The 25,103-nt window shown below is 42.8% G+C and overlaps 1 protein-coding gene across 1 annotated transcript in view; it reads left to right on the top strand.

Annotated features, from left to right (window-relative positions):
• The window catches only part of LOC145341211 (coagulation factor X-like), a 77,984-nt gene that overhangs the window by 28,512 nt on the left and 24,369 nt on the right, over nt 1-25,103 (top strand). The window contains exons 8-9 of the mRNA XM_080186133.1: nt 7,481-7,598; nt 9,812-10,342. Of these exons, the coding sequence (XP_080042259.1) occupies nt 7,481-7,598; nt 9,812-10,342 (649 nt within the window). The remainder of the gene's footprint in view (nt 1-7,480; nt 7,599-9,811; nt 10,343-25,103) is intronic.

Raw genomic sequence — 25,103 nt, 5'->3', positions numbered from 1 at the left:
TTTGCAGGACCCTTCTGTGTGTAATCCATTAGATTACAACAGAAATCCACTTACTGTGAAGCACTTGGAAAGTCCTGTGGACATGTAAGGCACTGACTGCATCCCGAAAGGACAAATTCATAGGCAAGATTTCTCTCCCAGTAACTCAGTCGAGAAAGAGGCAGACAGTCATTATTGTATAGGAGCTAATGCCACTAAAGTTGGAGACACCTTGAACAAGGGTCTTGTGAAATGAAGGCTAAGATTCTTGGGAATGCAGAAAGATACTGAGACATTGCACTGGGATATTTTTATGGCTAGGTTAAACATTTACCATAGGCTGATGCTTCAGCCAGTGAAATCTTAAATTCTCCATCCCAGAGTCCAAATTTTGGGTAAACGTCTGTAAAAATACTATCAAGGATTTTGATTTTTTTGATTTATTATTGTCACATGCATTGGGATACAATAAAAATTATTGTTTCTTGCATGCTATACAGACAAAACATACCGTTCATTGAGGATATACAGAAAAGCAAAGTGAGGGTGCAGAATATTGTGTTATAGTCACAGGTCGGATGTAAAGATCAGCTTAATATATAGTATATCCATTCAAGACTGATAACAGCAGGGAAGAAGATGTTTTGAGCTTTTTGGTATGTATTCTCAGGCTTTTTAATCTTTTTCCTAATGGAAGAAGGTAGAAGAGTGTATGTCCAGGATGTGTGGAGTCTTTGATTATGTTGGTTGCTTTTCCAAGATAGCGGGGAGTGTAGCTGGGGTCAGTGGATGGAGGTTGGTTGTGTGACTGTTCACAACCCTTTGTAGTTTCTTGGCGTCTTGGTTAGAGCATGAACAATAGCAATCTGTGATACAGCCAGAAAGGATGCTTTCTGTGGTGTATCTATAAAAGTTGGTGAGAGTCATAGTGGATAGGCCAAATTACCTTAGCCTCCTGAGAAAGTAGAGGCGTTGGTGGGATTACTTAACTATAGCATCAGTGTCGAGGTGCCAAGACAGGTTGTTGGCGATCTGGACACCTAGAAACTTGAAGCTGTCAAACATTTCTACTTCATCACCCTTGATGTAGAAAGGGGCATGTCCTCTGCTATGCTTCCTGAAGGCATGTGAAATAATTATTGGAATTATATACTGACCATTTTGGTAATCCTTTATATTGCAGTGAAGCTTAATTTAAGTATTAGCCATAATCCTTCAGAGCACATAAGAACATAAGAAATAGGAGCAGGAGTAGGCCATCTAGCCCTTTGAGCCTGCCCCGCCATTCAATAAGATCATGGCTGATCTGTCGTGGCTCAGTTCCACATTCCCGCCCTCTCTCCATAACCCTTAATCCCCTCGCTTATCAAAAACCCATCAACCCACGTCTTAAAAATATTTAGCAAGGCAGCCTCCACCACCTCAACGGGCAGAGAATTCCAGAGATTCACCACCCTTTGAGTGAAGAAGTTCCTCCTCAACTCCGTTCTAAACCGCCCCCCCTTTATCTTGAGGCTGTGCCCCCTAGTCCTATTGTCCTTTCTGAGCGGGAAGAATCTCTCCACCTCTATCCTATCCATCCCATTCATCATCTTATATGTCTCAATGAGATCTCCCCTCATTCTTTTAAACTCTAACGAGTACAAGTCTAGTTTATTCAGCCTCTCCTCATAGCTCAACCCCCTCAACTCCGGTATCAGCCTAGGAAACCTCCTCTGCACTCCCTCCAAGGCCAAAATATCCTTGCGTAAGTATGGCGCCCAAAACTGCACACAGTACTCCAGCTGCGGCCTCACCAATGCCCTATACAGCTGCAGCAAGACCTCCCTACTTTTATATTCAATCCCCCTCGCTATGAAGGCCAGCATCCCATTTGCCTTCCTGACCACCTGCTGCACCTGCAGGCTGGGTTTTTGCGACTCATGCACAAGGATCCCAAGGTCCCTCTGCACCGTCGCCTGCTGCAGTTTTTCGCCACATAAGTAATAGTTCTTCCTACCATTATTCCTACCAAAGTGGACCACCTCGCACTTGCCAACATTGAATTCCATTTGCCATTTCCTGGCCCATTCGCCCAGCCTATCTAGATCCTTCTGCAGACTCTCCACACCCTCCGCGCAATTTGCCATTCCACCAGACATATTCCCTCAAGAATTATTGTTAGAGGGCTGATGCAGGGATGTGTGTGGTGCCTTAGGATCTTGTATTGGGACAATTCAACAATTGCTGCTTCCAAGTTATGTGTGTGGCCTATATTTGAAAAATCTGATACAAAGTAGTCAATTGCTTTTGAGCCTTTATGCCTCTGTTTATTAGAGCCACAGATCCAACTTTTATTATTAACCCTTCTCAACTTGTCTTGACACCTTCTAAAACACTCCTAAGCCTCTGCTCCCATACTTTTTAAAATTGGACATTTTTTAAAGCTGTATTAATGGAGGCAAGATAAGTGGAAAAATGAAAAGGGAATTTCTGAGCTTAGGCCCAAGGGAGATGAAGGAGTGGCCACCAGTGCTGGGATATATGAAATGGGGAATGGAAAAGAGGCTGCCAGCCCAAGAAATCTGGATTTCCTTGAGAATTGTAGGGCTGGAGAAAGTTACAAAGAAAATAGAGCGGCGAAGCTATGGAAGGATTTCAGCACAAGGATAAGAATTTTATAATTAAGTTGCTAGTGGATGAGGGTCGCATGTACATCCAGAGGAAAGACCCAATGGAAATAAGCATGACTTATAAAAATTAAAAAGGGTGAGGAGATGCAGCAGGGAGTGAAAAAGCTGGCAGCATCACATGCATGATAAGCCAACACAGAATTACACAGCACAGAAACTTCTAAGACCATTTGATTTATCATGTCTGTGCCAGCTCTCTGGATTGGTACTAAGTCATGGTGTTCGTTTGGACAGCCAGTGCAGACATGATGGGTCAAATGGCCACCTCCTGCGCCATAACAGTTCTGTGATTTGTGTTCATGCATCCTCAGGTCATTTTTCCTACAGTCTCTTTAAAATTGTGCCATTTAGTTTATATTGCCTTGACATTTTGTATTACTTTGCAATTCTTGGCATTAATTTCATCTGACATGTGCTTGTCCAGTTCATCAATCCATGTTCTCCTGAAGTCTGTTACTATCCTTTTCACTACTTATTACATTTGCAAGCTTTGTGTCATCTGCAAACTATGTTGAAGTTATATCAAAATATTTCAAAGTTCAGGTCATTCACGTATACAAAAAAGACCAAGGCTCCAACACTAACTCCTGGGGCACTACTTCAGTCAGAAAAGCAATTCTTTGCTACCACTTTGTATCTCTCAATCAATTTAATATCTATATTGCAACTGTCCCTTTAATTCTATGGGTTTCAATTGTGCAGACAGTTCTGCTATGTAGTAGTAATTTATCAAAGGCTTTTTGAAAATCTATATGTCCCCACATATTACTATGACTATGTTCATCAAGTTGAGTGCTCTACCTACATTGTGAGTGGGAAGCAAGAGCTGTGTGTCTGTCACTCTAGTCAATAAGCTAAGTAAGAAGTCTCACAACACCAGGTTAAAATCCAACAGGTTTATTTGGTAGCAAGAGCCACTAGCTTTTGGAACGCTCGCTGCTCCTTCGTCAGGTGAGTGGGAGTTCTGTTCACAAACAGGGCATATAAAGACACAAACTCAATTTACAAAATAATGTTTGGAATGTGAGTCTTTACAGCTAATCAAGTCTTAAAGGTACAGACAATGTGAGTAGAGAGAGTGTTAAGCCTATATTAAAGAGATGTGTATTGTCTCCAGACAGGACAATTAGTGAGATTTTGCAAGCCCAGGCAAGTCATAGCGGTTACAAATAGTGTGACATGAATCCAGGATCCCGGTGAAGGCCGCCTCATGCATGCGGAACTTGGTTATCAGTCTCTGCTCAGCGACTCTGCGTTGTTGTGTATCTTGAAGGCCACTTTGGAGAATACTTACCCAAAGATCAGAGGCCGAATGCCTGTGACCACTGAAGTTTTCCCCAACAGGAAGAGAACACTCATGCCTGGTGATTGTCAAGCGGTGTTCATTCATCTGTTGTCATCGCGTCTGCATGGTCTCCCCAGTGTACCATGCCTCGGGATATCTTTCTCTGTAATTTATCAGGTAGACAGCGTTGGCTGAGTTGCAAGAATATGTACCATGTACCTGGTGGATAGTATTCTCACGTGAGATGATGGCATTCGTGTCGATGATCCGGCACATCTTGCGGAGGTTACTGTGGCAGGGTTGTGTGGTGTCGCGGTCACTGTTCTCCTGAAGGCTGGGTAGTTTGCTGCAGACAATGGTCTGTTTGAGGTTGTGCGGTTGTTTGAAGGCAAGAAGTGGTGGTGGTGGTGGTGGGGGTGGGGGTGGGCCTTGGTGAGATGTTCATCTTCATCAATGACATGTTGAAGGCTCCGGAGAAGATATTGTGGCTTCTCTGCTCCGGGTGTCAGTGAGTTGACACAGCTCTGTGTCTGTGAGGGCAGGAATTTGAGGAAAACTAGTTGCTCTGTATATTTTATCCATGGAATCATAGAATCCTTGCAGTGTAGAAGAAGGCCATTCAGCCCATCAAGTCTGAACTGACCCTCTGAAAAAGCACTCTACCTAGGCCCACTCCCCCATCCTATCCCAGTAACTCTGCGCATTGATCATTGCCAATCTATCTAACCCATACACCTTCAGACACTAAGGGACAATTTACCATGGCCAATCCACCTAACTTGCACAACTTTGGATTATGGGTGGAAACCGGAGCACCCGGAGAAAACCCACATAGACACAGGGAGAACATGCAAACTCCACACAATCACCCAAGCCTGGAATCAAACCCAGGGTTCCTGACGCTGTGAGGCAGCAGCGGTCTGCTAGATTCACTGCAATCCTTTGCTCAGCAATGATATTAACCTATGCAAATTCATTTTTAACCAATTATTTACCTTTTGATTAATAGTCACTGTTGTAATGTAGGAAATGTATGTACCAATTGGCATGCAGAAAGGTCACATGAGCAATAATGTGTTAATGCTGATAATTTTGTTCTGCTGATGTTGTTTGGGGAATAAATGTCGGCCTGGATTCTGGGGAGAACACCCCCTCTTCTCTTCAGAATAATGCCATGGATTCTTTTAAGGGGATTGGATTTATTAAGGGAATATCTTGTTTGACTAACTTACTATATTTTTTGACGAGTTATTGGTGGGGGGTTTTGAGAGCAATACTGTGTTGATGTAGAGTACATGGACTTTCAAAATGCCCTTGATACAGTGCCACACAAAAGGCCAAGTTATAGTAGGGAAAAAAGGGACAGTAACAACTTGAATATGCAATTAGCTGGCTAGAGTATCGTGTCCAATTCTGGGCGCTGCACTTTAGAGAGGATGTAAAATATTGGAACAAGAAGAAAAGATTCACAAGAATGTTTCCAGGGATGAGAAACTTCAGCTTATGAAAGATTGAAGAAGTTTTCCCTAGAGAAATTAAAATTGAGAAGAAATTAAATAGAGCTATTCAAAATCATAAGAGTCTGGACAGAGTAGATAGTGAGACACTTGAAAGGATCAAGAAAAGAAAGGCACAAATTTAAGTAGTATACAAAAGAAGGAAAATCAATGTAGGAGCATGTGTACATAGTATGTAGGGATAAAGACTTAGTATCACATACTTAGGAGAGATATAAAGGGTTAACTCTAAGACTATTCTAATAGCTTCTGGGCATGTGTGTAATGAGTTATGTCATAGTTATAGAATCATAGAATTCCTACAGTGCAGAAGGAGGCCATTCAACCCTTCAATCCTGCACCCACAGCAGTCCCACCCACGTCCTATTCCTGTAACCTCATGTATTTACCCAGCTAATCCCCCTGACTCTAAAGGGGCGATTTAACATGGTGGATCTACCTAACTTGCACATCTTTGGAGTCACTCAGAGGGAGAAGAGTAATAAAAATCTTAGCGGAGCAATGTCACCGTCTTGATGTTTTGTAAACCTTAATAACGTTAATTATGTAAATAAAAGTTACGTAGAGGAAAAGATCTTAGCTACCAGCCAGATCTTTCAGAGCAAGACAGCCGTCATCTTCCAAGATAATCCAACCATAACAGATGTGACATGAGAAAAACCTTTTTCATGCAGTCAGTGGTGAAGGTCTGGATTGCTCTGCCTGAGGATGTGGCAGAGGGAGCTTCAATTGATTCATTCAATTAGACTCCTCTCTGAAAAAGGAAGAAGGTGTGCGAGTTTACAGGGATAAAGTGAGAGAATGGAATTAGGCAAATTGTTCATTCGGAGAGCTGGGGCAGAGTTGATGGACCAAATGGCTTCCTTCTGCACTGTAACATTTTAGTGAAGAGAAATTTCTACCAAATGGCAGATTCTGGAGTTTTGGCAGTGCATAGTTTGATTCTTCAGATTGTTTTTCAAAAATAAATCAAGCTGTTAGTTTCACTGACAGTTTCTCCACATTGGTTCCAACCCTCGGGCAGCTTTGTGAGTTCCCAGCCTACTTTTAAAGTAAAGTGGAATTGATTCTTTTGTTACCTATCCTTCATTGTCCTTGAGAAGGTCGTGGTGAGTTAAAATTGGAAAATAATTTTCCACGTGCTGCCATTGTCCTTTGCTTCATTTCGCACAAACATAATCCAGCAAGGTCACATTCTGGGTGGACTTCATCCTGTATCAGATGTACTAACTGTGTTGAATGCTAAAATGCTGAGGGGCACTTCAGTAATTTTATACAGTTGCATTGATGCACAGTATAAAAGGAGATAAACAAATGGAAAACTAATGTTTCTACCCCCTTGAGGCCTAATAATTCCACCCATTTGAAGTGGTTACTAACATTTTCATTTGTTACTGATCATAAAGAGTGCTATACTTACAGGGCTCTTTGTCTTGTCACAAAATAATTCCAGACCTGTTTGTCTTCAACCATTCTCACTTCTGTTATTCTAAGGGATCAGATGAGGCCTCAGTTTAATATCCAAAAGACTGTCCTCTGAAAGTATAGCACTCCCTCTGTAGTACAATAGGAATGCCAATCTTTGGACAGGGACTTGAATCCACAATGTTTTGATTGAGAGATGCAGATGCTCCCACTGAGTCTTTTACCAGGCCAAACTGGGAAATGAACCAGAGCTACATTGCACAATTCACCTTGCTATATCTGTGTCTGAAAATGGGTATAAATAGGACATACTTGACAAAACCAGCAACACCATCTCCCCACTTAACCAATCTGGAATCAGTCAGTAACAGAGCCAACATCTATCTCTGATACAATGAGTTCATCATTCAATCTTTTATCTCTGAGAGGAGGTGGGGGAGGCAGTGGTGGTACTGCTTTTGCTAGGAGTAAATCAGGGTGGGGGGCGGAGGGGGTGCTGCTTTTATTGGGCTCTAGAGGAATTGCTTTTCTGTGGTTGAATTTCTCTATTAATTCTGAGTTGTGTTTAATATTCATAAGGCCACTCTGCCTGTTCCTGACAGGTCCTTCTTCTGAATGCAAATGGAAACTTCATCTGTGGTGGAGTGCTGATTCATCGGTTTTGGGTGTTGACTGCTGCTCATTGTGTATTTGAAGGAAAGAAATTTAAAGTTATCCTTGGTATGTAAAACAGTCCATTATAAAGGGTAGAGCTCCCACAATTGCCTAGGTTCTGAAATGAGCTGCAACTCCAACTGGATGAAGCTTACATTTCTAGTTCCGAGAGAGGGTTACATTCAACATTTTTCAGATTGTCCAGTATTGAGGCACTGTACTTGCTGTTCTCCCTTCTAGATGCTGCCCCATCTTCTCCCCCACTCCCTAATCTGTACATTTATCTTTGGCAACATCATCCAAGACAGGTGGGACAACCAGTTCTGTCACTCCTTCTGTTCTGCTGTCTCTGGGCTGTCAGAATGCTTGTCTGACATCCTGGGCTTGGATAAGTAGCAATTTCCTCCAGTTAAATATTGGGCAGACAAAAACCAACATCTTCAGTTGCAGCTACAAATGTTATTTCATTTCTACCAGTTCCCTATTCTTCCTGGCCATGCCTCAAATTGAACCCAATGTTGGCAACTTTAGTGTCATTTTTGGCCCTATGTTGAGCTTCTCATAATTTTCCCCCTCCATCACAGAAACTGCCACTTTCTGTCTCTAATATCAATCATCTCCACCCCAGCCCTGATAATGAAATCCTTATCTAAACCTTTGTAGCCTCTGATCTCTAATATCCCCCTGCCCAGCCACTCACTCTCCATAATATCCTCCTGCCAGCCACTCACTCTCCGCACTCTATAAACTTCAGCTCATCCAAAACTCATTGACCTGTTGTTTCTCATGCACCAAATCCCATGCACACATCTGCCTTGCCCTGGATGATGTACTTTTGCTTCAGACCTCTGATCCCTCTGTAAAATTATTACCTTCATGCTTTGTGTCCCTTCATGGCCCCTCCCTTTCAATATAACCTCCTCCAGCTCAACGTTCTACAGATGCTGGCCTCTTGGGTATCTCCATCTGTTGTTGATGACCATATCTTCAGCTGCCTAGGTCCTGTGCTTTGAAATTTGCTTGCTGGACCCTCTCCCTCTTTACTTCTTTTTCCACCTCTAAAGCCTTCACTTAAACCTACCACTTGATATTTCTTCCTTTGATTTAGTTTCCAAATTTTGTCTGATCGCATGGCAATTTTCTATATCTTAAATATGACATTTAAATACACATTGTTATTGTGTTTGTCTCTGGGTAAAGCTCACAATTCCTATTTCCTGGAGATGACTGTCACTTACTCACTGAGTGCGTAGGTGGGCCAGAGTCAGTAATCTTTCTGTTAGGTCTCCACCTCACAGCGCTGCTCTGGGATTTCCTGGCTGGCCTGGTAGGTGGTCTGAGAACATTTAGTTTTTGGTGCATAGAATCCCTATGGTGCAGAAATAAGCCATTCAGCCCATTGAGTTTGTTCTGGCTTTCCAAAACAATATTTTACGTAGACCCATATACTACTCTATCCCCATAACTTCACATATTGATCATGCCAATCCATCTAACTTGCACATCTTTGGAGTGTGGGAGGAAACCAGAGCACCCAGAGGAAATCCATGCAGACACGGGTAAGTGCAAACTCCACACAGTCACCCAAGGTCGGAATGGAACCTGGATCCCTGGCACGGCGAGGCAGCAGTGCTAACCACTGTACCACCATGTTGCAGTAAAAAGGAAATTGGGTTAGAGATCTTTTGTGTCAGGCCACCACCCCTCAACCCTACCCTAAGATTCCCCATCTTCCCTGGATTTATGCCACTGAATCTGTGCACAATGAGCCGGAGTAGGACATTCCTAACCTCCCATTTTACTTTCTTCACGTGTGGATGTTCAGTGGAAGGAAGGCTTCATGGAAACTATCAGTGAGTTTAGCTTTAGGACACTCTTCAAGCTCTGCGGTCTGTGTGTGTTCTAGAAAAATCCCAAAGAAGCAAAGAGGCACATGGTCAGCACAGACATTTACTGCCATCCTATCCCCAGCCTCTGCTCCCGACCTCAGAAGACCTTCAGGCCTTGAAGCTTTCTTTTTACTCACCTCCACTCCCAACAGCAGGTCCTGCTGCTGGATTCTTGGTGACAGGTTGCACCCATGTTATACAAAATAGACCACACTGCTGCACTCAAAGCATTGCACCAAGAGAGGAACTGGAGAGAAACATCCCAACAGCAGAACTCTTCTGTTCATTTCCACCTGCTGCTACAATCCCCGAAAAAGAGAGCAGTCTATCACTGATATTTGTTGCTTATGTGGCACAAAATTTTTGATTTTATGCTCATCTACATTTCAGGTGAACATAACCGAACAGTCAAAGAAAAGAGTGAGGACATTATTCCAGTAACAGAGGTGCACATCCACCACAACTTCACTTATACCAAGATGGACAGTGACATTGCTCTCCTCCGTCTAGCTGAAGCTGCCATCTTCAGTAACTTCATTGTACCAGTGTGCCTGCCCACTAAACATATGGCAGAGGTAAAGCTGCTTGTTCCAGGTAGCAGTGTGGTGGTTTCAGGATGGGGTGCTTTGGATGAAAACGATGATAGCATCCGTCCTAGCACTCTATTATTCATCGTCATCAGATTGATTTCCCACAAGCAGTGTAAGGAGAAACTCGGAGACAGAATCACAAACAACATGATCTGCGCAGGAAGCCCAAGTTCTGGAAAAGATGCCTGCAAAGGGGATAGTGGTGGACCTATGGCCATTTTGTCAAATGGTACATGGTTTCTGCTGGGGCTGGTCAGCTGGGGAGAAGGTTGTGGTCACTTCCAAACATTTGGTGTTTACACAAAAGTGACAAATTACCTAGACTGGATATATTCACTGATTAAAAAATAACCTTGTCCAAATCGAATTTGTACTAAGCTAATTGATCTGAAGCAGAAATTCTAATGTCTAAAATTGCATTGAATTAGTTTGGAGATCTACTTCAAGTTCTGTAAGTGTGAGGTGCTATATATTTTGCACTACTTAGGTGACAACATACCACGCTGAAAACATTGTGATTATACTCAAGTACAACTTGTGCATTATATCTTATGGTAATTGATTACAATGATCTGGAACTCAGGCTTGCCTTTAAAAAAGATAGTCAGTCCCTGCTTTATCCATTTTTGCCTAGTTGTCGTCTTAGCATTATGAATGTACTCTTCCATGCTACAAGTGGATTTTTTCCTGCACATTATAAAATGGATATTTGTTAATTGCAATATAATCCTGATTGAAACATTTAAATGTATTATCTGTTCTTCACACAACTGCATTCAGCACTCTGATAATATGGTGCCACAATACATTCACACCATAAACCCATAAACTGCTACTCTAGAAGATCAAGGGCTGCAGACGCATGGGAACACACTATCCAGAAGTTCTCCAACATATCAGTTGCCTTCCTGACTTGGAAATATATTACTGTTCCTTCACTGTTGCTGAGTCAAAATCCTGCAACCTCCACCCTAAAAGCACTGTGGTTGTACCTCTGCCACATAAGACCATGAGACATGGGAGCAGAAGAGGCCCTTCAGCCCATCGAGTCAACTTTGTTCAGTCAATAAGATCATGACTGATCTGATGTGATAATCCTCAACTCCACTTTCCTGCCTTATCCCCATTAACCCTTGATTCCCTTACTGATTAAATTTGTACATCTCGGCCTTGAACATATTTAGTGACCCAACTTGTACAGCTCTCTTCAGTAAAGGATTCCACAGATTCATTATTTTCTTAGAGACAAATTTCTCCACACTTCTGTCTAAATTGGCAACCCTTTACTCTAAGATTACGCCCTCTGGTCCTAGACTCTCCCACAAGGGGAAACAACCTCTCAGCATCTACCCTGTCAAGCCCCTAAGAATCCTGTATGTCTCAATAGAGTCACCTCTCATTCTTCAAAACTCTGATGAGTGCAGGCCCAACCTACTCAACCTCTCCTTGTAAGAAAAGCCCTCCATAGCCAGGATCAACTTAGTGAACCTTCTCTGGACTGCCTCTCGTGGCAGTATATATTTCCTTCAATAAAGAGACCAAAACTGTTTGTGGCATTCCAGGTGTGATCTAACTAGCGCCTTGTAAAGTTTAACAAGACTTCTCTATTTTTAACCTCCATTCCCTTTCGAATAAAGCCCAACATTTTATTTGCCTCTCCTATTGCCTGCTGAATGCCAGCTTTTTGTGATTTGTGTGTGAGGACCCCCAAATCCCTCCGTGCGGCAGCTTTCTGCTGTTTTCTCCATTTAAATGATAGTCAGCTCCTTTATTCTTTTTACCAAAGTGCATAACTTCACATCATTGTGTCATCCTCACCACTTGCTTCCCCAGTTATTTTTTTGTCATCCACAAACTTGGCATTCACATTCATTTCCGTCATCCAAGTTATTAATATATACATTGTAAATAATTATGGCCCCAGCATTGATCCCTGTGACACTCTACTAGTTACAGGTTGCTATCTTGTCCCAACTCTCTGTTTTCTATTAGTTAGCCAATCTCCTATCTATACTAATAAGGATAGGAGATTGGCTAACTTCAGCCTCTCTCTTCCTTTTTATATATTTAAAGAACTTCTTGCTGTCCATTTTTATACTATTTGCCAATTTGCCCTTATAATTTTTCTCTCCCCTCTTTATTATTGTTTGGTCATCTTTTGTTTTTTTTAAAGCTTTTTCAATCCTCTGGCTTGCCATTAACCTTTGTCATATTGTATGTTTTCTCTTTCAGTTTAAAGCTATCATTAATTTCCTTGGTTAACTAAGGTTGATGTTATCCCCTTCCTGGAATCCTTCATCCTTATTGGGATATATCTTTGTTGCAAATCTTGAACTATTTTCATAAATGTCTGACATTAATGCTCAACTATCTTTTCTGCTAAACTCCTTTCCTTGTCCATTCTAACCAACTCTGCTCCCGTTCCTTTCTAATTATCCCTATATAATATCCCAACACCATATTAAATAGCCTTTTCTGTGATACCTTATTGAACACTTTCTGGAAATCCAAGTAGATTTCATCTACTGATTCCTCTTTATCTAGACTGCTCATTATCCCTCAAGGAGTTCTAATACATTTGTCAATCATGATATTGCCACCATGAAACCATGCTGTTCTGCTACTACATACATCAAAATGGACTCCAACATTTTCCCAATGACAGACGCTAAACTAACTAGCCAATAGTTACCTGTTTTTTATCTCCATCCCTTTTGATTAAGGGTGTTACATTGGCAGTTTTCCAACCCTTTGGAACTTTTCCAGAATTTAAGGACTCTTGAAAGATTACTAACAATGCATCTGCTATCTCTGACTTACTTCTTTTAATATCCTAGGATGCAAACCATCCTGTCTTGGGGACTCATCAGCCTTTAGCCCCGTGAGTTTGCCAAGTACTTTTTCTCTCATGACAGTTAGTGTATTTAATTCCCCCCCCCTTCACACTTGTCCCTTGATTATTTTGTATTTTTGGAATATTATTACAGTCTTCCACATGGAGGCTAATGGAAAGTATTTATTTAACCCCTCTGCCATTTTCTGGTTCCCCATTATTATTTCCTTAACCTCATTTTCTAAGAAGCCTATGTGAACTTTGGTCTCTCTCTTCCTTTTTATATATTTAAAGAATCTCTTACTTGTGCATTTTTATACTATTTGCTAGTTTATCCTTATAGTTTTTCCCCTCCCTCTTTATTATTGTTTGGTCATCTTTTGTTGGTTTTTAAAACTTTTCCAATCCTCTGGCTTACCATTATTCTTTGCCTTTTTGTATGTTTTTTCTTTCAGTTTAAAACTATCATTAACTTCCTTGGTTAACCAAGGTTGATATCCCCTTCCTAGAATCCTTCTTCGTCATTGGGATATAACTTGGCTGTGAATCATGAACAATTTTCATAAATGTCTGACATTAATGATCAACCATCTTTTCTGCTGCTCTCCTTTCCTTGTCCATTCCAGCCTACTCTGCCCTCATTTCTTTCTAATTATCCCTATTTAAGTTTGATACAGTTGTTTATGACCCAGATTTCTCACTCTCAAATAGAATGCTAAATTCACCCATCTTATGGTCACTGTTTCCGAGGAGATCTTTTACTCTGATATTGTTTACTAAATCTGCCTCATTTCACATTACCAGATCCCTGATTGGATCCACAACCTATTTTTCAAGGAAACTCTCCAAATATATATTCTATGATTTTTTTTTCTTCATGGCCAAATGTATCAATTTGATTTTCCCAATGCACATAAATGTTAAAGATGAAAATACTGCCCTTTTTACATGCCTTCATTACCTGCTGGTTTATTCTTCATCCTATGGTACAGCTACTGTTAGGAGGCCTATAGACTACTCCCACCAGCGTCGTCTTCTCCTTGTTATTTCTTACCTCTATCATATAGGTTCTACATCTTCTGATCTAAGGTCATTTCTTGATATCATACTTATTCTGTCTTGCACCAACAATGCTACCCTGCCACTCTTTCCTTCCTGTCTATCCTTACAAAAAGTCACACAACCCTGAATATTTAGTTCAGTTTTGATCTTTTTGTAATCAAGTCACTGTAATGATTATAATATCATACTCATTAACCAGAATTTGTGCCATTAATTTATTTATTTTGAGTTGAATACTATGTGCATTTAAGTAAACAGCCATTAATTTTGCCTTTTCACCATTATTTTTCCCTTTGACCCAGTTACTGATTAATTTTTTTGCACACACTGTCCCTTCCTGTTACACTCTGGATATCATTATCTAATAGCTGCCTTGCAATGCTGACACATCCTTTTGCTTTGTAAGCCTAGGTATCCTCTCTCCAGAGCCATCCTCCTCGCTCTCGCCTCCCTTTCTCTGTTTAGTTTAAAGTCTTTTCTACTTTCCTGGTTATGTGGTTTGCAGGAACACCAATCCTGGCAAGGTTCAGATGCAGGCCATGCCAATAGTACAGCATCCACTTTCTCCACTACTGATGCCAGTGCCGCAGGAACCAAAGCCCACTTTTTCCACACCAGTCTTTGAACCATATATTCATCTCTCTAATTTTATGTACTTTATGTCAATTTACACATGGCCCAGATAATAATCCAGAGATTCTAACCTTGGAGGTTCTGTTGTTTAATTTAGTGCCTAGCTCCTCAAACTGTCTATACAGAATTTCTTCCCTCATTCTACTTATGTTATTGGTATCTACCTGGACAACAATAACACGATCCTCCTTCGCCACTGCAGTGATTCAAGAGGGCAGTCCACCATCACCATCTTAAGGGAAATTAGGGATGGGCAATAAATGCTAGCCTAGCCAGCAACACCTACATCACATTAATGAATAAAGAAAAAGAATAGTGATTATGTAAAGCCACGTGGCTTGGTGTCAGATTTTGTTTTATAATCCTACTATGAAACATTTTGGAGTTTTTAAATTTAAATGGTTATATATTGGCAAATTACTGCTGTTGCAGTAAATGGTTTTGTGCCTCTAACTGTCCATTGTTGAATTGCTAATGTTGGCTCTGCCTACCTGATTGATGCTCTTAATGACATGGCAAGTCCCAAAATGGAGAGAAAACAGCAAACTCTCCTTTCCCACATTCACCAAGAGTTGCAGTGCAAGAGAGGATTTGACAAGAGTGCAGGAACAGTGCTTATTTTACAAGGGGAAATTTTGTTTCTGAAGTTAAACAGGGTCAGACGTGGAAAAGTTCAACATGATGAAGCATGTAAAGGTAGAGTTGCCTACCGTGATTAAATGTATTCCTAGAAGTTTCATCACATGACTTGTCCCCACATTTTGTTGACCAATGCACCCATCCACTGTCTTCCTACACCAATTGGAAAGCAAAAAGATTTATTACCCAGATGGATGATGACTGTTAGCCAAACTGCGATTTTCCTTTATTTTCAATATTGTTATACTTGTTAAAAAGAGAGATACAAGGTAAGTTACAAACAAACCATCTTTGTTAATGTCTTGATGGTTTTCCTCCCAAGTTACACAGCAGTATCCTGGAGATTGATCTGGAAACTCCAGGCCAATCCTGGAGGTTTGTCAACCGTGAAATTTTCTGGCTGTTCCCATTAGAGCAATTTTCCAGTCTTGCAGATGGCAACCCCCACCCCCCACAACCATGGGTTCTCTGATGGCGGAAAGTGCAAACAAGAAAATCCATTGACAGCTATGGGACAGGAAGATCCCACTGCCCCCTCTGTCATCGTAAAACATGCCACACGGTGTGGGGATGAGGGGTGTGGAACATTCTGTCCACTGTGGTTCGTCAGGGTCAGATATGAAAAGATTAACCAGAACCTGAAGCCTAACGACCGAGTGGGCCGACCTGGGTTGTTCTTCAAAGGAATTTCTAAAAATATTGTGCAACGTTAGCTCTGATGCTGATTCTTTGGAATTGACAGAAAAATAAATTTTTATTCTATTGACCTTGGGGTATGCATCTATCTTTTGCTTATAACAAATTGCAAAGAGGTTAAGAGTGTGAGCCAGAAAAGATGAATGGATCTCCTGTGATGAATGAATCACATTATGGATGGACGCCTGTCCAGGGGCTAGAAGAAGTGTCATTAGTCACTGAAGCTGAACAAAATGAAAGGTACATAGTTGTCACTGAGGAGATAAACACTTCCATTTTCCCACATAACCAAGTACTTTGTAATAAAATTGCTGAAAATGACAGCAGAGATGGGGATTATTGGGCGATTCTTCCATCAATCATGCCTTGAGACCATGCTGATGGAAATAACAGGGATTGATTTAATGCAACGAATGTAATTTATTTAGCTACCCTCCACTCATTGCATTAGGCTGGAGGGGTTATCCTGTTTTATCAAGAGAGTCTCCAGCAGCTTTGGCCACAGGTACAGGTTTCTGTAGTTCTGTTTAAATCTTTATTAGTCTCTGTAAGTCCTGCTCACCTCAAACTCTTTGCCTGACCTCATGGTGTCAGAATTTAGCATGCTTCATTAATTTCATCATTTTGCTGGGAGGGACATAGTTAAACCCGAATCAGTTTGCTGGAGGTTTGCAGCAATTTGCTTCGCTGAGATTAAAGGTAGTTTCCTCTTCCTTTAACCTTAGCATTATGTAGAAGGCCTATCAAGCTTAATAGAAACTAGGAAACATAGAAATAGGAGCAGGAGTAGGCAATTCAGTCCTTCAGCCGGCTCCACATTCAATATGACCAGGGCTATCTCACTGCCATATTCCCAGTTAGTCCCCACATTTCATGATACCACTGAAATCTAAAATATTGTGGTGCATTGTGTCTTTAAGGGTCATTCCAGATGCAGGAAATACTCCACCTATGGATGTGGTTGCACTTATTGTGCAAATGGAATTATGGAAGCATTCAGAATTATGAATGGTTTTAATAATCAGTGAGGGATGTTTTTTCCACTGGTCAGGGAGCCAGTAATTGGAGGATATGCCAATGAGCAGAGGGTCAGGAGATATTTTATATACATAATCTTGCCAGAAACGGTGGTTGGAGCAGAATCCATAATGATTTTTAAAAGGAAAGTGCATGAATGTTTGGCATGAAAATGACAAGGGCATGGGGCTGAAAGTTTTCTCTTCCAGAATGTGGGCACAGGCATGATGGGATTAACAGTTACTTTTTTTGCTAGTAACCCTAATGCAGATTTTTTGTCACAAAACCCAGGAAGGGACACATGCTCAAGCTCCAGACAAACAACATTTACGGGAAACATTATTGGAATATTTTGATCTCGACGCTGACCATTCTCAGTGGGCTGCAGAGTGACTGACATCACTGCGTGGCTCTTGTTTTCAAGTTCTCAATGCTGTCTATAGGAATACATTCCTCTAAATTAGATCTAATATTAAAATCATACAATTCTAATTGCAAAGCTTCATCTTCAAGATTGAAGACCAATGCAAATTATTCATTTAACAATACTCAGATGCAAATTATTCATCTAACAATACTCAGAATCCTTTACAAACTGTACTCAAATGTCCTTCAATGACCCAAATAAAAGCAAAATACTGTGGAAGTTGGAAATCTGAAGCAAAAACAGAAAATGCTGGATAAATTAAGCAGGTCTGGAAGTATCTGTGGAGAGCCTCTCCCTGACATGGATCACGAGCACTGGGGCTCTCCATATATGTCCTCCTGCCCAATCTGTTATGTGACTTCCATCAGGATCACCTTCACAATCCAACTGTACATGACTACCCGCCCCCCCATCCCCCACATTCTGGCCCCCACGCAGATTCCACTACCCCGCCACTGTCCCTGGCACACTAGTGGTGGTCAACTGGCACTGCTGGGCTTGTTTATTGGCTACTGTCAGGCACTGGCAATGTGCTAAGTGGGCACTGCCATGCGGACATTGCATGATGGATACTGCCTGGTCATTCCCCTGACCGCCTGAGGGCTTCAGTGGCCTCCAAGCCCCTCCCCCAGTGTGACCATCCCGCCAGGTCTCTGTGGGTTGAGACAAGTCATGATTATCACACTGCTGAAAGCCGGTGAATTTGTATGGGATATCTATGTTTGAAAACTACTTTAAATGTGCTAATCAGCCTTGTGCCCTTTTTGGGCAGAAACCAGTTTGTGCCATTAGGAAGGGACCAGGAGGGGGGGGGGTGGGGTGTGGGTGGAGTGGGTGGTTGGGGGGGGGGGGGGGGGGGGGTGGAGTGGTGGGTGGTGGGGGGGGGGGTGGTGGAGTGGTGGGTGGTGGTGGGGGGGTGGGCGGAGCAGCGGTTGGTGGGGGGGGTTGGGTGGCGGTTGGTGGGGGGGGGTTGGGTGGGGTGGTGGGGGGGTGGAGTGGTGGGTGGGTGGGTGGAGGGGTGGAGTGGTGGGGTGGTGGGGTGGTGGGTAGTGGGGGGGTGGAGTGGTGGGTGGGTGGGGGGGGTGGAGTGGTGGGGGGGGTGGGGGGGGTGGGGGGGGTGGAGTGGTGGGGGGGTGGGGGGGTGGAGTGGTGGGGGGGTGGGGGGGTGGAGTGGTGGGGGGGTGGGGGGGTGGAGTGGTGGGGGGGTGGGGGGGTGGAGTGGTGGGGGGGTGGGGGGGTGGAGTGGTGGGTGGGTGGAGTGGTGGGGGGGTGGGGGGGTGGAGTGGTGGGGGGGTGGGGGGGTGGAGTGGTGGGGGGGTGGGGGGGTGGAGTGGTGGGGGGTGGAGTGGGGGGGGGTGGAGTGGTGGGGGGTGGGGGGTGGGGGGGTGGAGTGGTGGGGTGGGTGGGGGGGTGGTGGGGTGGGTGGGGTGGGGGGGTGGAGTGGTGGGGGGGTGGGGGGTCGGGTGGGGTGGGGTGCAGTGGTGGGGGGGAGTGGAGGGGGTGGGGAGGAGTGGGGGGGGTGGGGGGAGTGGAGGGGGGGTGGGGGGAGTGGAGGGGGTGGGGAGGAGTGGGGGGGGTGGGGAGGAGTGGGGGGGGTGGGGAGGAGTGGGGGGTGGGGTGAGCAGGGGGGAGGTTGCTCTCAGTAGTGGTTAGGGGAGTTGAAGCTGTGTGTTTGAGTTTTGAGGGGGTCAGTGGGGGGGGTTGTTGGAGCCTGGGAGTGGTTGGGCCTTGGTAGAGGATAGGGGGTCAGTGGGGTGGGGTGGTGTTGGGCCTGGTGGTGGTTGGAAATCAAAGGTAGGTAGAGTTTGTTGGTTGGAAGTGGTCAGAAATCAGGATGCGGGTGCATTTTTTGGAGTTCAGGTTTGTCTGCAGAGGGAAAGCTGGTGTGGGTGGAAGACTGGCCATGGGGATGGGAGAACCCTGTGGGTTGAGGAGTTTCTATCAGGGGTTGTAGTCCCTTGGACATGGAGAGAGTCCCATGGTGGGGAGGGTAGTCAGGGCAGTGGTGCAGGAGAGCCCTGGGAATGACGAGGTGAGGGAGTCCTATGCAGGTTTAGCTAGGGGTCATGGGGAATCCCCTGGGTCTGTACGATAGATACCCAGAAGTTAGAAGTCGTTTTAATTCTTTGCGATTCTTCTGGTCAACTATTGATGTAACCCAATCTTCCTCATTTGATGTTTGTAATTTCAATCTTATTTCCGGATAGTTCCCAGTGAAGGGCAATTCTCCAGGATGTATTTTCAGATGGTTTCCAGTGCAGGGCGATTCCCCAGGGTAAGTTTGACTTCCGGGCAATTGATATGCTAAATTTACCTGGGACCTTCCAATGGGATTCTCCAGTGTATTTTTGGGGTACCCACCAATATGATGCTGAGAGCTTGGAAGTTATAGCTATTTGTATAACTGTTAACATGCCATCTCTCCATGGCAGATGGTTAATTTTACATTTGAATTGGTTTCACTGAAATATGGGCTCCAGTTTTTCTTTTATCTAGTGACTAGAAAATCCATGTACACAAGTTGCTCAGTTGGTAAACTTTAATCTAATCAAACAGAACATAAGATGATCATTAACTTATTCCAAATATTGACTGACTCCGTCCAGCATGTACAATGTAGTAATTTATTTTGAACACAAGAATACCACTTCCTATGCTGACTCCCCCCCCATGTCATTTGTCACAGTTTCCTCTTTGCAAGTGCTGTTGCATGAGCCCATCTGGTTTGTGTCCCTCCATGCTGTGCCAATCATGGGATGAGGCCTTTAAATGGGCCTCAATTGGCCCAAGAGCAGGAAAGATCCTTGGGGAGTTACTGCAGTGATAGAGGGAGTGATGTTGAGAATCCATCCAGACTTAGAATTATACTGTCATCTCTTCACTATTATTGAATTAAAATCCTGGAATTCCCTCCCTAACAGAATCCGATGTAGATACACCACAGGGACTGCAGCAATTCAAGAAGGCAGCTCACTGCCACATTCCCAGGGTGGTTAAGGATGGGCAATAAATGTTAGCCCACAACCTGCAAAATAATAAATAATTGGTGGCTAGCAAATCACAAAAAGAGATCTGTGTGATTGTGGTGGATAGTCAGATAGAAAAGGAAAGCCTTTAAGTTTGAAATGCAGCCAGAGGCCAACCAGAGGCTCATGGATATCCTCTGTTTGTCCTTCAACTTGGTGCAAAGCAGGAATTATGCAATGTTGCCCCATGTTATTACCATTGACAATCTACCGTTCCACTATCCCTCACCCAAAGTTATCACTCAGCTGGTTATTCTCCATTAATTTTGCCACATGTCTTGAGCTCATTACAATCTATGTAGCTTTGAATTTGACAGGCAAGTAAAGACCAGCTGTAGCATCAAGATTGGACTTTTCCAACCACTAGTGTCAGCAATATATTGGATGGATGGGGAGAGAGAGAGGAAGGACATCACAGCTGAACCTTAAACTAATACAGGAGCGAGATTATGATTAGGAATTCAGCACTATCTTTTCCTAATTTGGACAGGGAGACATACTACAGAACATTAATCAATGAATCCTATCAGCTACCCCAATCAAAGACCAGGGATTAAACCTGAAGTGCACGGAGCTACCAATTATCTTGTTATAATTTTATTGAGGCTTGTGTCTGCTGAATATCCACCGGGGGAGAAAAACAGGCATTTGAAAGGATTGATTCACTGAGTCAATATTTGAGGTAAGTTAGTCATCAACTTGTGTTTTGTTTGAATGAATTGGAATTTAGCAGACGGACAGGAGACAGTAAGTACAAAACTTTCTTAATGATTGAATAAAAGATGAAACCTGACCAGTCTCACTCTCAAACTATCCTAATATGGAATCAGATTGCGGTATCTCATTAAATGCAATGGATTGATAATTTCAATTTATAAATATTTAAACAAACAAATTAGTTTCTTTTAACAGAAGGGAGGTGCACGCTTCTTTCCTGTTTTGGAGTTTACTTGATTAATGTCTCTTGCAGTGGGAAGCTAAGGAAGTCCATATTTTAAAGAATTCCTGTTTCAACACTAGATACAAAATACTCTAACTTATTCTGTGTCTGTTTTGAGAGTTTGAGTTATTTTTATTGTGACAGTGTGGTGAAGGTGTATTTGATATGGTAGTTTTAGAGGGTTTCAGGGCTGTTCCTTTAATATTGTCATTCTGACAGTATCTGCTTGCATTTCTGGATTGAGAATTCGGCAGCATGGTGGTGTAGTGGTTAGTACTACTGCCCCACAACGCCAACGACCCGGGCTATATTCCCAGCTTGGGTCACTGTCTGCATGGAGTTTGCATGTTCTCCCAGTGTCTGTGTGGGTTTCCTCCAGGTGCTCCGGTTTCCTCCCACAGCCCAAAGATATATGGGTTAGGTGGATTGGATCCCCTTAATGTCAGGGGGCTAACAGAGTAAATATATGGGGTTATAGGAATAGAGCCTGAGTGAGATCGTGGTTGGTGCAGACTCAGTGGGCACTGTAGGAATCTATGAAACTCCATCGAATCACTTTCCCCGTCATTTAAACGTGTTTGAGGAAATCGCAGGTTTTCATCAGGGACTGCGCTCTGTGCTTCTAATGTGAACCCATTTGGTTTGGTTTTCATTTGGGTTCTAAGGACAAGCCTTACACTTTAAACACTTCTCATAATTGGACGTTAGGGACCAGTCTGACTTGATGAACAATACTTCTCCTTTGGATTAGAAACCCTTAACTGGTGTTCGTAGAGGTGACAAGAGAAACGTTTAAAGTTCCAGCACAGGAAGCATTTGCATTTAGATAGCAATTTTCACATGTTTAGGATATCCCAAGGTGTTTTTGTCAGCCATAGCTCAACTAGCAGTGTGCTTGGCTTAAATCAGAAACTGGGGTCAAGCCAATAAGCTATATTGTCATGACCTTAAGCCAAGGCTGTGTCTGCCCTCTCCGGTGGGTGGCACTATTTCAAAGAAGAACATGGTAGCTCTTGCTGTGGATCAGAGGGACATTGGGATGCAGGCAGTTAAGAAGACAGATGGGATAATTGCGTCTAATGGCTGAGGCATAGAATATAAGAGCAGGGAGATTATGATGGAGGTGTATAAAACGCTTGTTAGGCCACAATTCTGGCCACCAACTAAGAGACGGATGTGATTTCACGAGAAAGAGTGCAGAGGAGATTCACCAGATGTTGCCTGGGCTTGAGCGCAACAACTATAAAGAGAGGCTGGTTAGGCTGGAGTTGTTTTTGTTATAACAGAGGAAGTTGAGAAGAGGGGCCTGATCGAGGTGTACAACATTATGAGAGACATAGATAGGGTAGGTGGAAGGAACTTTTTCAATGAATCGAAGGGTCAATAACCAGGGGGCATAGACTTAAGATAAAGGGCAAGAAACTTAGAGGGGATTTGAGGAAGAACATTTTCACCCAGAGGGTGTTTGGAGTCTGGAACTCACTTCCTGAAAGGGTGGTGGAGACAGAGACCATCACATTTAAAAAACATTTAGATGAGCACTTGAAACACTAAAACATTCAAAGCTACAGACCAAGTGCTGGAAAATGGGGCTGAAATAGATAGGTGCTTGACGGTTGGTGCAGGCATGATGGGCAAAAGGACCCCTTTTTGTATTATAAAGCTCTATGACTCTCAATCCTGGCCAATTTCTTAACCAAGAGCACAATAAATATCAGCCTAGATTGTACTTTGGAACTTATACACATGGCTCTCAGACTCTTAAGTGAGAACACTGTCACTCAGGCAAGCTGACACATTAGTGAGACTTTGTGCCAGTTGTGCTTGTGCCAATGTGAGCTCCTCAAGTAGACATGGCTAAAAGGATGGATGTTATGTTTCAGTTATGTAAAGCATTGGTGAGACCACATGTTGAATATTGTGTGAAGTTTGGTCTCTTGATTTGAAGAAGAATGTAAAAGGTAGTTCAGAGGAAGTTACTAGATTGATATCTGGAATGACCAAGTTACCTTATGAGGATAAGTTGGACAGGCTGGTCTTGCTTCCACTGGAGTTTTGAAGAATGGCGGATGAAATGAAGTATATAAAATCCTGAATGCTATTGACAAGGTGGACGTGGAAAGGATGGTTCCTCTTGTAGGTGAATCCGGAACTGGGGGCACTGCTTTGAAGTTAGGACAGGGACGAGGAGATTTATTTCCCCTCAGTGAGTTATGCGACTTTGGAACACTCAGCCCCAGAAGGTGGAGGGCTTTGCGTTATGAATAGTTTTAGGGTGACGCAATATAGATTCTTGTTAGGCAAGGGAATAGATGGGTATGTAGAATTCAAAACACCAATAGATCAGCCATGATACTATTGACAGGCGGTGTAGGTTCAAGGGGCCAAATGGTGTACTTCTGCTCCTATTTTATATTTTTGTATGTAATACAATTTCAATGTATTGTTCCTAAATCTTTTTATGTTTTTTCTTCTTAAGTACTTATGCAATTCTCGCTTAAACAATGTTCTGATTTCTGTTTCACTAATCCCTTGTGACAAAGCATGACAGGTTCCACTCATATAAACTCATGGCTTCGGTGTCTTCTAGTTGCAGAGGTTTGGGTAATTGGGATCTAAGAATATATGAAATGGGAGCAAGGGAGGCCATTCGGTCCTTCAAATTTGCTCTGCCATTCAATAAGATTATTGTTAATGTGATCTGGCCTCAACTCCACATGCCTGCCTTTCCCCCATTGTTGTTCATAAATCTATCTAATCAGCCTTGAATGTATTCATTGATTCAGTGTCCAAATTCCCTGGGGAAGAGAGTTCCAAAGATTAAAGACCCCCTGAGAGAAGAATTTTGTCCTTATCGCCAATCTAAATGAGATAACCCTTATTCTGAAACTGTGCCACCTAGTTCTAGTTTTCCTCCCCGAGGGGAAGCATCCTCAAAGCATCTACGTATGCGCTCCCAGTCAGAATATTTTATGTTTTATTTAGATCACCTCCCACCCTTCTAAACAGGAATGAGTTTGGGCCCAACTTTCCTTGTGAGACAACTCTTTCAACTCGAGAATCAATGTAGTGAACCTTCTCTGAACTGCCTCCAAAGCAAGTATGTCTCGACTTAAATAAGATCAAAACTGTTCATAGTGCACCAAGTGTAGCCTCACTAATGCTTTGTACAATTGTAGCAAGATTTCTTTGCTCTTATACTCCAACCCCTTTGCAATAAAGACATTTTCCTTCTGAATTACTTGTTGTAACTGCATATTAACTTTTTTGTGATTTGTGCACAAGGATAACCAGATCCCTCTGCACAGCAGCATTCTGTCGTCCCTCTCCATCAAACTTTCATTCGCCTTGAGCTTTCTCGTGAGTCGCTATGAAAGTACAGGAAGCTTGTGCAAATTCATGACAGAAGCCTCACGTTCACCTGGCTTTTGGGGACGGTATTTGCTTTTCTGCAGATTCTAATACAGTGAACCTATGTCATAAGGCCAATCATTTGCCCTTGCAGCTAAGTATAATTCTGTCAATATACAGCAATCAAGTATAGGTTTTAAAGTTTTACTCTCAGATCTTGTGCTAGACTGGATTAAGGGGCAGTTATTTTCTTCCTTTGTATTGCCACTCTGTTTGCTCGCTCTCTTAAGATTAAAGTTTTTGATGTTCTTTTAGAATTAGGATATTCTTTTCAATCTTGAAAAAAGAGTTTGCCTTAAATAGGCAACAGCATTCAATTGATAGCATGGACATTAATTTGGTGTTTCCCCTCGCACTTAGAGATGGAAAATGAAAAACGGTTATAAAAGCTCAGAGCAGAAGCAGGCA

This window comes from Carcharhinus amblyrhynchos, chromosome 3, assembly GCF_965287045.1.
Source record: "Carcharhinus amblyrhynchos chromosome 3, sCarAmb.v2.hapA, whole genome shotgun sequence".
Classification (NCBI taxonomy): domain Eukaryota; kingdom Metazoa; phylum Chordata; class Chondrichthyes; order Carcharhiniformes; family Carcharhinidae; genus Carcharhinus; species Carcharhinus amblyrhynchos.
The sequence above is the reverse complement of the archived record's forward strand: the minus strand, read 5'-3'. Positions and strand labels throughout refer to the sequence as shown.